Genomic DNA, 17387 nt, shown 5'->3' with positions numbered 1-17387 from the left:
GGAAGGGGGGGAGAAAGAGCCCAACAGGAACATTCATAGTCTGGAATACACTTAATGAGTATTTAGTTGTGCAAAGCAATTATAGGCTGGTTGGTAAATAAGGACCCAGAGAGCTTCAAAACATATATATTGTTGGCCTGGTCTTGTAAGTACATATTGCTAAAGCACACACCCCCTGATCACTAACGGCTTGTCTGGAATCAGAATGGGCTCTTCAGGAAACATATATTGGATGACTTTTATAAAATGAGATTTAAAATGAAAAACCTATATTTTCTGGGTCTACCAAACATCTTTAGAATTTTCAAATAAAAGGAGGTTTTTTTCTTTTTCCTAAATCTCATCCATGGGCTTGATCTATAGTGCACACTGACAGCTGAAAACATTTATTTCTGTAGCATGAATCTGTAATTACTATTCATTACTATGTTTTATAAATACATGTTGTTAAGTATACAAAACACCTTTACAAACCAGGGGTGGGATGACACCTTTAAATAATAGCTGTGGGGTATTTATCAAAAATTCTGTAGTGACTTCCCTAGCAGAAGTTTAAAGAATGTCTTTATTGTTTTTGTGGGGGGGGTTGACCTTTACAATCAGTAAGGATTGATTGGAGCTTCACTTTTGTTTCCCCTAAATCAAAGTGAAATAAAAAGCCTTGAGTGAAAATCAAAAGTCTTTGACATACAGCAAAAAGCTTGCTGTGCAATATTAGTACCCAAAGGCAATTCAGATTTTTCAGAAGCAACATGTTTTCCCCATGAACTTCCCCTCCTTTCTTTCTGGCTTCTTTTATTCCCTGCCTCCCTCCCTCCTTCTTTCTTCCCCTACCTTTTTTTTCCTTCCTTTTTTACATTTTTAACAATGTAATTTGAAGAACGTAATCATAACAATCTTTAATATGCAAATACAATGCCCATACTGGGCTCAAAAAAAATATTTTTAAGTGCAGCTTTGTACCTGAATGTATCGCTGTGCTTGAGGCAGTAGTAAGCCAAAACCTCTTCAGCCGGCCAGATGCCTGCAAAACACAAGGGGACAGACTTCTTTTATTACAGAAGTCTCTGCTATAATCATTCTCTGTAGGCATCATCTTAAGAAACAGCTTTTTAAAATAATGTTCAGTATAAGCCATTTCAACTTGAATCAAACAACATAATTATTACTAGTAATATATCACATGAGTTTCTTTTGTTGTTGATTTTATAACCCAGGAAAATAGTACAATAGTCTAAATAAATTTTACTAAATTTCAATCACAACAAAACAGCAAAAACAATAATAACCAAATTACAAATATCGACAATTAAATTTTAATGGTATTTCAGGTAGATCTTAGTGTTGGACGCATGAACCTTTTCTGCCAATTCATAAGCACCAGCTGAAGATCTGCAGTCCATGCAACTTACGTTAGGCAAAAATAAATGGAAAAATCACAGGAGCAAACAAAACCACTGAGGTCATTATACCTTTTTGCTTGGTTTTATACTAATATTTTTAATATGCACAGCTTTTCCCTTCAATTAATAAAAATCAAACTGGAGTATAAAATGAAGAAATTCAAATCTCACCAACTTTGGTATATCTTTAAATACAAAAAATACAAAGCACAAAGTTAAAAAAAATCACCTCAAATTCCACCACTAGTATATAGTCACTGTTAACATTCTGGACATCATTTCAAAAAATACCTCTAGGCATAAAGATATTATGCACAAATGGGATTTTATCAGGCAAGTATTCAATGATCTGACTTTGTCCCCATCAATATATGATTGGGAAAAACCCACAGCAAAAATCCCACGGCAAAAATATATGATATACCCACATCATTATTTGTAATGACTGCCTAGATCTTTTATGTCTGCATCATCATTTATTTAACCACTTTCTTCTTGATAGACATTTAACTTAGTTTCTAAGTTTTTGATATTATGCGATGATTAACAGTCATCCAATGAAGATACTTTTCCCCCCCAACATATGATTTTTCTCCTTAAGTCAAATATCCAGAAATGGGAAATGTGGTCAAAGATTAAGTACATTTCACATTCTGATATTATCATCAAATTGTCCTCCAAACTTTTTTACCAAATTACATACCCAATAAGAGTGTTTATTTCCTCAAAGTCTTGTCAAGATAGGGTTTTGTCAACCTATTTTATTTTTCCTAATCTCTCATTTTAAGAGTTATGTCAGTGCCAATCCAAACGACAGTGAGACACCTACCACTCCACACCCCCTAGCACGGCTATAATCAAAGTCAGGAAATAAATGTTGGCGAGTACGTGGAGAGATTATATAAAACAGTGCAGCCACTTTGGAAAAGAGTCCAGCAGCTCCTCAAAAAGTTAAATGTAGAATTACCGTACAATTTCACTCCTCGGTATATCCAAGAGAAAATATAACATGTCCACACAAAAACTTGTACACAAATGTTCATGGCAGCTTTATTCACAATAGTCAAAAAGTGGAAGCAACCCAAGTGTCCGTCACCTAATGAACAGATGAGCACACTGTGGTATGCCCATGAAACGGAGTATTATTTGGCAATACAAAAAGAGAGAAAATACTGATTCACGCTACAGCACCGACGGACCATGAAAACATTATGCAAAGTGAAAGACGCCAGATGCAGAGGACAGCATACGTGATGCTTCCATTTATATGAAATGCCCAGAATAGGCAAATCTGGAGACAGAGCGCAGGGCGGTGGCCGCCTAGGATGGGACGGTGGAGAGCACACTAGGACCCGCCGCTCGTGGGCGTGAGGCTTCTTCGAGAGGCGACAACGTTCTCTAAAGCTGATCATGACGATGGTCGCACCACTCCGCCGGAAGACTGAAAGCCCTGAGTGAATTCTGTGGTGTGTGAACTACATTTCCATCAAGCTATTATTCTAAAAAGTTTTCTTATTCCTATTTGTGGAAATATAACGGCCTTTGGAAAAAGAGTTTATTTTTGAAGAAGTTACACACGTGCATAGTTTAAGAGCCACTAAGCTCCGTGAGAATGATTCGGGGAACCAGGACCCAGCCCTTCTCAGTGTCTCGCCTTCCTTGGAACCCTACTTCCCTTCTCCTGGCGATTCCTCTAGTAACGACGGCCGTGTTTCTACACAATACGTTTGCATCTTTACTTCTTTATGTTTCAGTTTTCGGCAAAACCTATGGGTGATAAGTGTGTTTTTGCTCTGATCTCCGTTCCTCTCCCCGCACCACGCGCACCGTGCCCCTTGGCGCCCGCCCACCGCCGCCTTCCTCGTAGATACATGATGTTGGAGAAGTCTCTGCTCGTCAATTTTATTAAGATCATGAAATACGGCCGAGCCGTTCAGTAAACTATGAGGGCTTCTTCTCCCATCTACAACATTTTCGTCCTCTGGAGCCTATAATCGTCTTCCCCCATTTGCTGATCTCCGCCCAGTCTCAGGATGCTGCCGTCGGTTCCCCTGACGCCCTCGTTCCCCTGGGCACCCCCGCCCCGCCGGGAAGCCTGTCGGGGTGCCACGGCCGCCTGGCGCACAGTGGGTCCGTCTGTCTCCTCTGCCCTCTGTCCTCTTCCTTGGCCTATTCTTCACTTGAGCGCAGCACACCCTCCAGTAACTCCCGAGAGACAGCGGGCGGAAGCCACGTTTGAGACTGTGCCTGACTCAGGGCCGCTTTCCGTCTGGACACCCGTGTTCTTCAGGTTTTTGAACATTTCCTGGGAAGCCCCATGGATTATTTTCTTATTTCTGTTTTTATCTGTCTGCTTTCTCTGGAACTCTTATTATTTGGATGCTGGAACTGAACTCATCCTCTGACTTTCTTTTCTTTCCTGCTTTTCCATCTCATTGTTTTTTACTTTGTTTTTAAATTTTTTTAAAAAAATTGATTCATTGATTTCAGAGAGAGGAAGGGAGAAGGAGAGAGAGATGGAAACATCAATGACGAGAGAGTCACTGATCGGCTGCCTCCTGCGTGCCCCCGACTGGGGATCCAGCCCCCAACCCGGGCCTGTGCCCTGACTAGGAATCGAACCACGACCGCCTGGACCCCAGGTCGATGCTCAGCCGCTGAGCCACGCCGACTGGGCTGCTTTTTACTTTCTTAGAAATTTCCTCAACTTTACCTTCCAGCCCTTGATACATTTTAAGCAGCAGACTGGTATGGTCAGATTTACATTTTAGAAGATAAGTGTGGCTCCTCTAAAGAAAAATAGACTGAAAGGGGCAAGAGAAGGCGGGGGCGGGTCAGGCAGGCGGCCACTACAGCTACATGGGTGAGTGTTGGTGGCCTGGGTGACGGTTAGAGGACATGAAGAGAAGTGGAAAGATCTGAGCTATCTTTAGAAGGAACACTGACAAGGCTTTAGAGTTAATTAGATGAAGGGGGTGGTAAGGGAGAGGGAAGTGTCAAGTATGACTTAGGTTTATGGCGTGGGTAAGTGGGTGGGTGATGTACAGCAAATGCATATAGGATTTTCCTTTCATTTTATAAGAACTGCGGAGGCTGAATTCATGGTGCAAAAACTCTGCCTACGGGTCTAGGCTCTGACTCTGGCTCTGCCAAAACACAATCTGTGTGACACTGGGAAGTAATTTAGCCTTTCTAAGCTTCTGTACCCTCATCTGCAAAATGCGAGGCTTGGGTTGGATGATATCTAGGAAGGCCTCAGGCTGTAAGAGGCTGTAATAGAGAGCCAGGTGCCATGCTCTGCAGTGGACAGGGTTCAGCTTGAGTACTGGCTCTCAGGGTTGCGTGGCCTTGGACAGACGAACTCTTTAAGCCTCATTTGTTCACTCACTCGTTCACTCACTCAACATACTGGGTGTCCCCCCAAAACGTATGCACACTTGAACAGCTGATGGCTCAATTTTGAAAATGAAATGCAGCCCAGCCGGGCATGGCTCAGCGGTTGAGTATCGACCTGGGATCCAGGCGATTGGGGTTCGATTCCCGGTCAGGGCACATGCCCGGGTTGTGGGCTCGATCAATGACTCTCTCATCATTGATGTTTCTGTCTCTCTCTCTCTCCCCCTCTCCTTTCCTCTGTCTGAAATCAATAAAGATATATTTTTTAAAAAAAATGAAATGCATTTTAATAAACATTGCCTTTGTAATTATTCAAACTATGAGTATACATTTTTTGGAGGGACACCCTATGTAATTACTGGCAGCCAGGCCTGTTCTAGAAGCTGGGGGTACAGCAGTGAGTAGAATGCAGCCCTTGCCCAAGTAACATTAATAGGGGCAAGAACAGTACAGTAGGAAATTTCAGATAGCAATTAATGTAGTGAAGCAAATAAAGCATTAATGAAACAGAGGATAACTATGGGGGCACTGCGTTAGCCAGCATTGTTGGGTAATGTCACAGTTCTCTCGTTTGTTAAGCACAAGCAATAAAAGTGCCTAATCATCGTGTTGTTTGGGGGATCAAATGAGCTAATAATGCCTGTAAGGCACTTAGGACAATGCCTGGCACGTAATAAAGTGGGGTGTTTTCTTAATGTTAGCTATCAGTGCTGCTGCTGTTGCTATTATAACTATTTTGACACGGTTTTCTCCAGGAATTTTACTAACCGTGATTATACCTTTATGACATTTTCTTCACCTCTAGATTGTAAAACACACTAGATTGCAAAAACAAGGGTCCCCATGAACTGTTTTTCAACTTTATTTCTTCTCCTGTTCCTGGAGAAGCCAACTGAACTGACAGGACAGACAATGAACATGTGGAAGGAAGAGAAACACAGGGACACAAAAAATTAACCAAGTATTTCAACAATAAATTCTTCTACGATGGCAAAGGGGCTAGTTTATGGGTGTGATTTGATTTAACTCTTCAATAAATGGTGTTGGGAAAATTGGACAGGTACATGTTAAAAAATGAAACTAGACCACCAACTTACACCATACACAAGAATAAACCATAAATGGATATAAGACCTAAATGTACGTTGCAAAACCATAAAAATCCTAAAAAAAACACCTTGGCAGTAAAATCTCAGACATCTCACATAGCAGTACTTTCACTGATACATCTCCTAGGGCAAGAGAAACAGGAAAAAATAAACAAATGGGACTACATCAAACTAAAAAGCTTCTGCACAGCAAAAGAAATCACCTAGAAAATGAAAAGGGAGCCCACCGCATGGGAGAACATATTGGCCAATGGTACATCTGATAAGGGGTTAATATCCAAAATATACAAAGAATTCATACAACTCATCAGCAGGAAGACAAACAATCCAGCTAAAAAATGGGCAAAGGACCCGAATAGACACTTCTCCAAAGAGGACATACAGCCCAGACGGTGTGGCTCAGTGGCTGAGCGTCAACCCATGCACCAAGAGGTCGCGAGTTCGATTCCGGGTTGGGGGGTGTGCCTGTGGTGCAGGCTTGATCCCCAGCAGGGGGCACGCAGGAGGCAGCCAATTGATGTTTCTATCTCTCTCTCTCCCTCTCCTTTCCTCTCTCTCTAAAAATAATAAAAACATATTTTTTAAAAAGAGGGCATACGGATGACCAACAGACATGAAAAAATGCTCAATGTCACTAATCATCAGAGAGATGCAAATTAAAACTACAATGAGGTGTCACCTCACACCTGTCAGAATGGCTCCATCAACAAATCAACAAACAACATGTGCTGGTGAGGGTGTGGAGAAAGGGGAGCCCTGGTACACTGCTGGTGGGAATGCAGACTGAGGCAGCCACTGTGGAAAACAGTATGGAGGCTCCTCAAAAGATTAAAAATGGAACTGCTGTTTTACCCAGTAATCCCACTTCTGGAATATAGCCTAAGGATCCAGAAACACCAAACAGAAAGAATATATGCACCCCTATGTTCAGAGCAGCACAGTTTACAATAGCTGAGATCTGCGAACAGCCCAAGTGCCCATCAGTAGATGAGTGGATAAAAAGCTGTGGGACGTTTACACCATGGAATACTATGCAGCCGTAAAGAAGGATCTCGTACCCTTTTCAACAGCATGGGTGGACCTGGAGATTATTACGCTAAGCAAAATAAGCCAGTCAGAGAAAGACAAACATCACATGATCTCACTCTTATGTGGCATCTAATGAACAAAATAAACTGATGAACAAAACAGGTCCAGAGGCATGGATGCATGGAGCAGACTGACAGATCTCAGAGGGGAGGGGGGCGTAAGATCTCTAGAGGACAGGAAGAGATTAACCAAAGAACTTGTATGCATATTTGCATAACCCATGGACACAGACAATAGTGTGGCGGAGGCCTGGTGTGGGGTGGGGGCTGGGTGGAGGGGGGAAAGAGGGGACGTCTGTAATAGTGTCAACAATAAATTTTAAAAAATTTTAATGGAGTTTGGGTAATTTAAAAAATACATTAAAATTTCAAACTTTAATTTTAATTCAGATACCTACTAATGTGATGATTATGAGGGAAGGGAAAGATGAGAGGAGTCCCAGCTCTGTCCTGACGCTCAGGTGGAGAGGGGGAGATAGTCTCCAGAGAGCAGTCCCCAGAGGCCCAGCCATGGGCTTGAGGGTCAGTTTTAGAGCAGATGCTGGGAAAGCCATTAAACGACAGGTGAGAAATGGAGACAGAACAGGGAAGATGCTGAAGCACCACCGAGAAAAAGAAATACACTGCAGCAGCCACAGCTTCAGCAGCTCAGACAGCAAAGACATGAACTTGGGAGACAGCTCCGAGGCTTATTAGCTTTATGACCTTAGCAAGTCATTTAAAGTCTCCTTACAGCAACTCCTTATCTAGAAGTAATACTACTATCTACCCCATGAGTGCAGATGTGAGGATTAGGTGAATTAGAAGAGTACCAAGTAAGTACAGGTAAGGTTTACTGTTGTTGTTGTTGTTGTTACTAGCATTACTTCGTGAACACTTACTACTTGGCAAACACTGGCTGTGTACTTTATGTGGAATAGCTCATTTAATCCTTAAAACAACCCTATAAGGCATGTATTATCTTTATGACCAGCTAAGGAGCACAGTGAGGTATGAAAAAGCACAGAGAGCTCAAACGGCATAGCCCAGATCTGAGCCCAGACACTCGTCCTCCAGAGCCCAGTTTCTTAATTACTATACTATACTGTCCCAACCCTGGTGGCTGGTCCTGGAATCAAGAGAACTAGTTTCTAGTTCTCATGACTAAGTCAATAACCAATTTGGGGACTTTGGACAAGTCATATTTGGGCTCTAGTTTCAAGAATAAAATGGAAGGGTAGAATTGATTTCTCAGGCCTCTCTCAGCTCTAAATCCAATGGCTATTTGTGCATTTCCAAACAAAAGCTACACAGCTGTCAGTGGACTGTAGCCCATGACATTTTAAAGAAATCAGACTGGTTAAAATATTTTATTTGCACTATAATCTCAAATTTAAACCCCTACCAGGAAATATTTTAGATAGGATTCAAAACAGTCTTAGAAGCCAAGTCTTCATGTCTATTGTGATTGAGTGAGAACTGCCTTTCTTAATTAAATCTCATAGCAGCAGAAAAGAATTGCTCTATATCTATATATTCAAGTGATGATAGCTTTTTATTTAGTTAATCTAGCATATTAATAACAGACAACTTTCTCAAGTATAGTTTTCCCTCTTTAAGGCTGAGCACAATTCTCAGCTACATGCTGTATTTTTTCCTCAAACACATTTTCTCTTCCTCAGGGTAACAAACTACCTTTTGGGCAGAGGTAATTTCCCCAAGGTCTCTAAGCACAGGTCTCTAAGAACACCTCCCACTGTGCGCTCTCTGGGCCTAGGAGAGAAAATGCTGCATCCTCACTGGGTAGTGAGGGTGTCGGAAAGTGAGAAGAGTTATTTCTTGGAAAGGTGGACCCAGAGAATCAGACCAGAGAGCTCCTAGCAGCAGAAGGGGAAACACGGCCAGGGTTTCCCCAGAAACAGCACAGCCTTTCTGCAGTAAAATGAAGGAGGAAGGGGGCTTGGAAGGAAGACTTTCATTGCCACTTTTACTCCAAGTAACACCCTCCACCCAAACCTTGCTATGCTCAGTGTCCTTAAAGTGGGGCAACTGGCCATCGTTTTCATGAGATCACCCTTTTTCCTTTTCGAATGGGACTATGTTGTGTCTTGAAAGGTCATGTACGAGCAGCGATGTGCCACATGGAGTGGAACAAAGCAGAGAGTATTAGAAATGATTGTAACTGTTCCTTACCTGAGGTAGTGAGCCACTTGGCCAATGCACACACGCTTGCTACATGGCACACCAAAGAAGGGTAAGGAGAGTGTGGCTCCCCACTCCTGAGTTACCGCCGATTCAGGAATTTCATTTCTAAAGCAGCTTCCTGCCTTGGAGTCCAGCTTTATCTCACTTCTAGGTTACACGGTGACTGAATTCCAAACAAATTGAAAGCCCGTGTTCCATGTGGAGCAGTCCATGCTCTGCACAGCTATGAAAGGCTCCCTGGAGAGAAAATGGTAATTCAGGCGGCACGTGTCACATGTGCCAAAGCGACGCCGGACATTTATTAAACGGCCCTGGTAATGGGCTTCTTACAAAACAGAACTAATTTATCAGCGTTGTTTGGAAGATGCACATCTCAGCATTTCAAAGCTGCCTTCATTCCAAGAGATGCTGGCTCTTGGAGGGGAGGAGAGGACAGGATTATCATTCCACTGTTACCTAACACTGCTGGGTCTCTTGGTCGAAAAGAAGAGACACCAGGGATACACGCGCACAGAGGAAAGGCCACGTGAGGACACAGAGAGAAGGCCTTCTGCACGCCAAGGAGAAGGCCTCGGGAGGAGCCCAACCCACCAACACCTTGATCTTGGATTTCCAGTCTCCAGAACTGTAAATCTCAGAGTTCCAGGTCTTGGGGGTTCGTTATTTTCTAATAACCAACTGCGTCCATTCCAGGTTCTTCCTCTGATGCCCACCTGGGGAAGGGGAAAGGAGGAGGGCTGCCTTCTTCAAGCAGGAATTGCCATTAGCAAGTCCCAAAAGGTAAAATACTATTCAGCAAAATGAGTTGGTAAGTAGGGCAACACGTTGTTGAGGCTCAGTCCCAATATACTTGAAACAAACCTCTCTTTCCATTCTGTCTGAAAGTAAATGGATGATATTCAGATTGCTCAAAAAAAACAAAGCACAGGAGTACGAGAAGGGGCCGAGAATCTCAGCCGTGCACAATGGCAGGGCGCTGTCCTCCCGTCCCCCTGCTGACCATCACTCACGGATGTGAAGGAAGCGTGACAGCCTGTTCTCCAGAAATCTCTGCCGCTGCACAAACCTGGGCGGCTGACTGCAGCTAGTGGGGAAACGTAGTGCGAAGCACGTCCCGGCGGCACACACAGCGGCCTGGCTCTGTCAGGGCTCCAACAAACGGCTCCGACCAACTTGTATGATTGTCTTTAGCACCTTTTTTTGTATTTTTTTAAAGAAATTAATTTGATTTCATTTTCCTTCCCTGGTTTTTCAAATAGTCATTAAAAATTAAACAACACTGGGAAAAGCCTTTTGTGATTATAGCCTCCACTCTCCTGCAACAAACTGGATCTATAAATTTACGTACCATTGTAGATGTAAATTACAAAATTTATATTCAACTATATTAAAACATCTATTCCAAAAATGATTACCAGTTGTGAAAAGCAGACAGGCTTATCACTTGCTGTCAGTTGTTCATGTCTAGTTAAGCAATAATGTGCTAAAACTGCTCTTTTGTTTTGTGTAAGAATTTTGGCAATAGAAGAAATGAACACTCAGTTAATAAAAACTCAGGCTGTTCTTTGCTTTGATGGAGGAAGCAGCTGCCTGTTTTCATTTGCTGCAGAGCAGCAAAACCCATCAATATAATAAGCAGCTTAGATGCATCCATCCACAGCATCTGTAAGGATATAGGGCTATTCGCTCAAAACCAATCCCTGGTTTAATTTTAACAAAGATGTGTCTGACATATTTGAAAATGCATTGTAATAGGTTTTGAAACAGGAACAGTTTCCTTTTTTCAATACTTTTTGCAGATTTGAAAGGTTAGTATATGTAGCTGAATGACAGCGATGATAAAAACCAGCCCAAACTGTGAGGCCACCCTAAAACAAGGGCAGGAGGACAGCAAATCAAGGGACAGTTATTTGGTTCCCTTCAAAACAGAAGTAATTCATTTGAATGTGACTTCATTCATTTATTCATTCAAAGAAATATTTACTGAATCACAGCTACATACTCCCTTGGGCTATATGCTGAGGCCACGCTTCCTACCCTCAATGAGTCCACTCTTCAGGGGAGAAGATGGACACAAAACCATGAGTAAAACAATGCACTAAGCACAGTGACACAGATGCGCATTCTTTATGGCCTTTTTATTTTTAAAAAATTCCAACAGCCACAGAACACAGTGGAAACTAACGTAAAAATTAAAAATCGAATAGTCTCCTCCATTACACAGTCACACACTTTATTAGACATACCTGAAGAAAAGATAATCTGATTTAAAAAACTAAGTTGCATTTAAACAAGCATCAAACTGTTTACTACTGTAGCCAAGAATTGTCACACTTTGGAGAAAAAGTTTTAGGATTTTAAATTTTGTCTGGACAGACTCTAATTTGAAAGTAACCATTAGATACTTTGACACGATCATAAATGCATCACAGGGCAAGCCTAACGGGAGGGGGGGGGGGCGGGGCGGGGGACGACAAACTTTACAGTAACTTACAGTGCAACACAGTAACATGCAGAAAGGTTATGTGACTTTATTTTAGTACCAAGTGACATTCCAGAAAGCCAGATAATTCTGAATCCTCCTTTTTCTAATTTTATGCCAAATAAGTGAGCATCTCAGGGTGATCACCCAGAGACCTGCCTGACGGTGTTCAGGAATGGGGGCTTACACATTAGCTTCTCAGGATATCAAATTTAAATAAGCATGTATTTGCAGAAACATTGAGACAATGCTCCCACAAGTGCAGAGCTAAGGGTTTTCTTATTCAAACATGTTTACTGTGAAACACACATATTTGGGTTTTAAAAATAAACTTTCATTTTGAAATAATTTGAGATTTACAGAAAGGTAAAATGTTGCAATGATAGCAGAGAGACACTGGATGGCCTTCACCCAGCTTCTCCCACTATCAACATCTTACATTTGTCAAAATTAAGAAACCGACATTGGTACATTAATACTAACTAAATTCATGGGCTTGTCTCTAATAGAAGGGTTACTACTCAAGATGAGGGCCAATGGTGTCTGTCAGAAAGTCCCAAATTAAACCTAAAGGGTAGTACTAGCGTCTACCATATCTTCCCTCCCCTAATCCTCTTCCTTCTTCTTAAGTTACTCTAAAGAAATTCCTATCAGACTTAAAAGTTAAAACAGGATGTAAAATGCATATACCTCAGGGTTTAAAAAAAGAAAAAATCTGACCCCATAAGAGGACTGTGTAGTCAAGTGAAGCCTTGGTCCCCCACTCCACTGTTGAACGGGGGGTTATTTCTAGGTCCCCCACTCCACTGTTGAACGGGGGGTTATTTCTAGGTCCCCCACTCCACTGTTGAACGGGGGGTTATTTCTAGGTCCCCCACTCCACTGTTGAACGGGGGGGTTATTTCTAGGTCCCCCACTCCACTGTTGAATGGGGGGGTTATTTCTAGGTCCCCCACTCCACTGTTGAACGGGGGGGGGTTATTTCTAGTCCTTACTCTCACAGAAACTCTGATTGTCCCCATTCAATCAATACTTTCATACCACAGTGTGCTGTGGACCTTATAACCAATCTGTCACAGCACGAGCTAGGAACCACCAAGAAGGCAGAGGTCATTATTTCACCCATTCAGGGTATGTGTAAAGCATTCGCTATGCTTTCCGCGCACACTCCCTTCCCTCCTCTGCTCCACAGCTTACGGCCGGGCACAATGCTTCCAGAATCCTGTAAAGATTCATGGGCTATGGACTGGTTCGTGGTGGTCTCTCCAACAGCAGGTTGGAAAAGATGCCTTTGGGGAGTTTCTCCCCAGCTACAGCCGTGGTTTCTATGCACTGAATTGTGTTCCCCTCACAGTGATATGCTGAAGCCCTAATTCTCCAATGTGGCTGTATTTAGAGATAGGGCCTGTAGGAGGTAATTAAGGTTAATTGAGATCATACGGGTGGGGCGCCAATATGATAGAATTAGTGTCTTTCTAAGAGACTCCAGAAGTAACGCCAACCCCTCCTCCAACCCATGCACCACGAAGAAGCCGTCACGTGAGCACACAGTGAAATGGTGGCCACCTCCGGGCCAGAAGGGGAACCTCAACAGAAACGGATCATGCTGGTACCCTAATCTTGGACTTTCAGCCTCCAGAACTGTGAGAAAATAAATGTCTAGTGTTGAAGCCACCCAGTCTGTGGCATTTTGTTATGGCAGCCTGGTCAGACTAAGACAGCGTCAACTCTTGGTGCCTGACGTTTGGCTGAAGACTCTCTCTCCAGCCCCAACCCAGTCTAAGAACTCCCTCCCTAAAACGTAGGCAGAACCCACAGAACAGACAGAGCACAGTCCTGCCCCAGGGGAGCCCTGTCCATTACTTTCCTCCCTCCCTTCCCTTCAGTTTCCCCTCTATCCATCTCATCTTGTCTCCTACTTTTCATTTTAATCTTCACTGCACTATTAGCCCCTGTTCCATTTAAAAGAATTCATAACAGAAGAGCAAACATTAATAATACTCCGATAAAGAAATTATCACTGATAACACCTGCAAGATTTCATGAAGACACTTAGGTCTGTTTCTTTGTCTTTGAACATAAACTCCTTGAGAGCAGAAAGCTAGCTCACTGCTCTCTCTCCTTCCCCGCGGCACGTTTACGTGGTGCAGATGAGAGGACGTTGGAGTCACGTAGAATGGCAGCAAGGTGTTCTAAACCCGGAACTCCCAACAACAACAAAAATGAATCCCTCTTCCTCTGCAAGAGCTATCTGCAGAGCTTTATATGATGTATCTACTCAGGGCCTGATTCTACCTGTAAATGAAATCACAGGTCAATTCTTTTTTCTTTTTTAAAGAAATATGTCATTATTGATTTCAGAGAGAGGAAAGGAGAGGGGGAGAGAAAGACAGAAACACCAATGATGAGAGAGTCATTGATCGGCTGCCTCCTGCACGCCCCCTACTGGGGACTGAGCCTGCAACCTGGGCATGAGCCCTGACTGGGACTCGAACCTTGATCTCCTGGATCCTAGGTCGATGCTCAACCACTGAGTCACGCCGGCCAGGCCACAGATCAATTCTTGTGTGGATAAGTTTCTAATTGCACTCAGTCCACTTTCACTGGCTTTCTTATCTATATCCACAATCTGCAGAACTGGCAGGACAATTATCACCAGAAGACAGGAGAAATGCTCTGGGGAGTGTGTCCTGGGCCTGAAAGGTGCATGCTTACAAGATTCCAGGCCACAACAAAGAATCCACATTCGACAGGCCATCTTTCTCTAAATCAATCCTTTTGCCTCCTTGCACAGAACAGGCGAGTCACGGGTGTTCATATCTGGGGCTTATCTGTGGATATCAACAAACATGCAGGTCCCTAATCGTAGGAGCCTGGAATGAGTCCCAGAATGGGCCTGTAAGTAACTTGAGATAGAGAAAATGATTCTCTGTGTTGCTTTCTTTCTTTCTATTTTTTTTGGGGGGGGGGGAAGAGGAACTTGGGGGCAGCCATTCTCTTTGCTGTAATAAAATTTGTAACCTTAACCCACACAGCAAAGTGTTTTCTTTGAGAATCACACTACTTGAGAAGATCCTTCAAAATACACTATTTAAACTGAACTGTTGCTCTGAACTTGACACCACAATTACCCTTCTGTTGAGAAAAGCTAGAGCTGTTATATTGTTCCCCACCCTTTCACACCGGGACACATGAACGTTCGTAAGTTGAGATCAAAGTACACGGGCTGAGTTATTGAGAGTGGAGAAATCATCATGGTCTTTATGGACTCATGTTGGACTACTCGGGACAGAGAACAGATTTCCTTCTCTCTTCAGCACCTAAGAGTTCATGTTATTGTGAGCTCCATATTATCCTGAACTCCATACTCCTCCTTGGCCCCACCCTCAACAAATGATTGAAAAAAATGGCTTCAAGCCTCGAGTGTTGTATTCAGGCTGGAATATAGTTTTTATCTGTTTATGTTGACCAGTAGCACTGAAGGGACTTTGGCAGGGCAAGTATTATAGTAGAAGCCTAAATTCATACTGTAATTGGCATGAAAAACAATAACCTTTTGGAAGAATGTGAAATAGTGTTTACATATCACGGGCGCTTCAGAGAAATCTCGATTTATGAAGTAAGGTCTAATGAATTGAGGGGCTTGCTTAGCACTTAGCTAGTTAGTGGCTGAGCTTGGGGTGAATCTCAGTTCACTAATACCTCACCCTGGTTCTCTTTTAAGAGTAAGAAACTTGAACAGTTAGGAAAGATATCATGGTTTGAGTTTGTGTATTGTGGACTTCACGTTCCAGGTGGAAATCAACGTTTGAAGACATAAATCATACTCATTCTGATTTCCACATATTCACAGACTCTTAGCAATTACATCTAAGTCCTTTTGGTTTCTATTTCTCAATAAAGAGTTTAATAGAAGCACTCACCATCTCCAAATCATGCCCCAACACACTGCCCAGTGGAAGAGGCTATAGAGACATTCAGCTGCAGCTAAGCTAATATTGGAATCTCTGAATTGAGGCCAGAAAGCAATGTATAATCTTCGGAAATAGTGACCCCTTTCTCCAGAATTACAATGATTATGTGCCTTGCTTTATAAAATTGGGCTTCTGTTTGTTTTCAGGGAATTTATCATCTAAATGGTCATTACTCTTACTCAAATGTCTACATGTAATTTGTCTCGCAATTAAGAGTTTATAGCAGATTCCAGCAGTTATTTTGATTGCCAGCATTCCAATCACAATAAAAGAGTAATTTTATTTTATTTCATTGTGTCTAGGGAGGGGAAATCATGTAATATATACAATTTCCACACATTCCATGCTGCCGAGAAATGCAATTTTCCGTGCCTTCTCTTCTAAGAATATTTTCAACATTTCTGGATTGTCTCCGCACTCAGGAACAGGATTGAAATCTCCACTTGGGTATTTATCTGAGGCTGTGATAGCTTAGTCGTCTGCCGCCAAATGCCAAGATAGGGGGAATCTCATCACCCAGCGACCAGCTGCATGATGGGCAGTTAATAGATATATCAAACCTTAGGGTATATGCTAAGCTGAAGAGATGATTGGTTGGTTGATACACTGATTGATTAGCATAGGGAGAATGGGTTTCTTCTTGACAACCTAAGATTATGCTTCAGCTAAGCTCAAATTGCTTACACCTCTTCTATTGGGTTTAAAATTACAGCCCTGTCATCTAAAATCTCTCTTCAATGAAATTTTTACCATATATAAAAATTAAAGGGAATAGAAAGTAGGAGCACTGGATAAGAGTAAATGGAGTAGATACATTTCACACTGCTGTTGTTGATTGCACCAGGAAAAGTTGATATGTAAATCCCCTTGAAAGTGTTACACGTTTCATAAACGATTACTGAATAGTGTACAACAGCTCAGGGGAAACAGTTCAGTATGTTAAAGTCAGTGAATGCTACATTTTTCCAATAGATTAAAGTCAGACCTCTTCTATATAAATAAGAGAATTAAAGTAAACCCCTCTATTAATCAGGTTTACTTTCTAGGGCACATAGGCCCCATCCTTGGACTTTGAATATTTTTAACTGCTGGCATGCCTTTCAGGGGGGAGGGGGGAAAGGGCTGATTTATGGAGACTTCCGATTAGCTTTGTTTTTAAAGCAGCTTAGCAAAAATAGTAACTTCTTTAATTAGTACTAATGATCCTGAAGATAGTCACATGTCCATCTTGAAATATTTGAATACTGTGCCTATTTCCATGCATGAAGAATCAGGTATGCTTTAAAATGAAGCAAAATCAGATGAATGAAGGAAACAACCCAGTTCTATCAAACTCAACACTGACATTTAAGTGGTACTAAATAAAAAGCAGCAAGACTTTGCACAAAAGGCCTATATTTATAGAGAGCTCTACAAATGTCTGTTATTCTTGGTTAACAATAAATTCATTAAACATAAGCTTGCTTTATGATGTCCTGTGTAAAGATCCAATCTCACTGTACCCTGAATTATCAGAGACTGGCTAAAAGAAAGGGCCTTCCTCTCTCCTTCCTCCCCATCCCCCCACAAAAAGCTGGTAAGCTTTAATTCCGCACTTTGAAGAACACCCCCTCCTCTGCCTGAGCAAATAAGGATTTGGTTGCCGAATCACACTGGATAAGTGGTTCATTGAGAATGTTAAAATCTGCATTAATAAATAGGCCTGGGCTTCTCGGATTTTCCCCCTTCCTATCAGCTATGAGCGGTAGGGG

At 42.2% G+C, this 17387-nt stretch overlaps 1 protein-coding gene across 1 annotated transcript in view; it reads right to left on the bottom strand.

The window, feature by feature from the left end:
- CAMKMT (calmodulin-lysine N-methyltransferase) overlaps positions 1–17387 on the bottom strand; it is a 246076-nt gene that overhangs the window by 40745 nt on the left and 187944 nt on the right. The window contains exon 4 of the mRNA XM_087823527.1: positions 964–1024. Coding sequence (XP_087679653.1) covers positions 964–1024 — 61 coding nt within the window. The remainder of the gene's footprint in view (positions 1–963; positions 1025–17387) is intronic.

Source organism: Miniopterus natalensis, chromosome 13, assembly GCF_054644295.1.
Source record: "Miniopterus natalensis isolate mMinNat1 chromosome 13, mMinNat1.hap1, whole genome shotgun sequence".
NCBI classification, from domain to species: Eukaryota; Metazoa; Chordata; class Mammalia; order Chiroptera; family Miniopteridae; genus Miniopterus; species Miniopterus natalensis.
The sequence above is the reverse complement of the archived record's forward strand: the minus strand, read 5'-3'. Positions and strand labels throughout refer to the sequence as shown.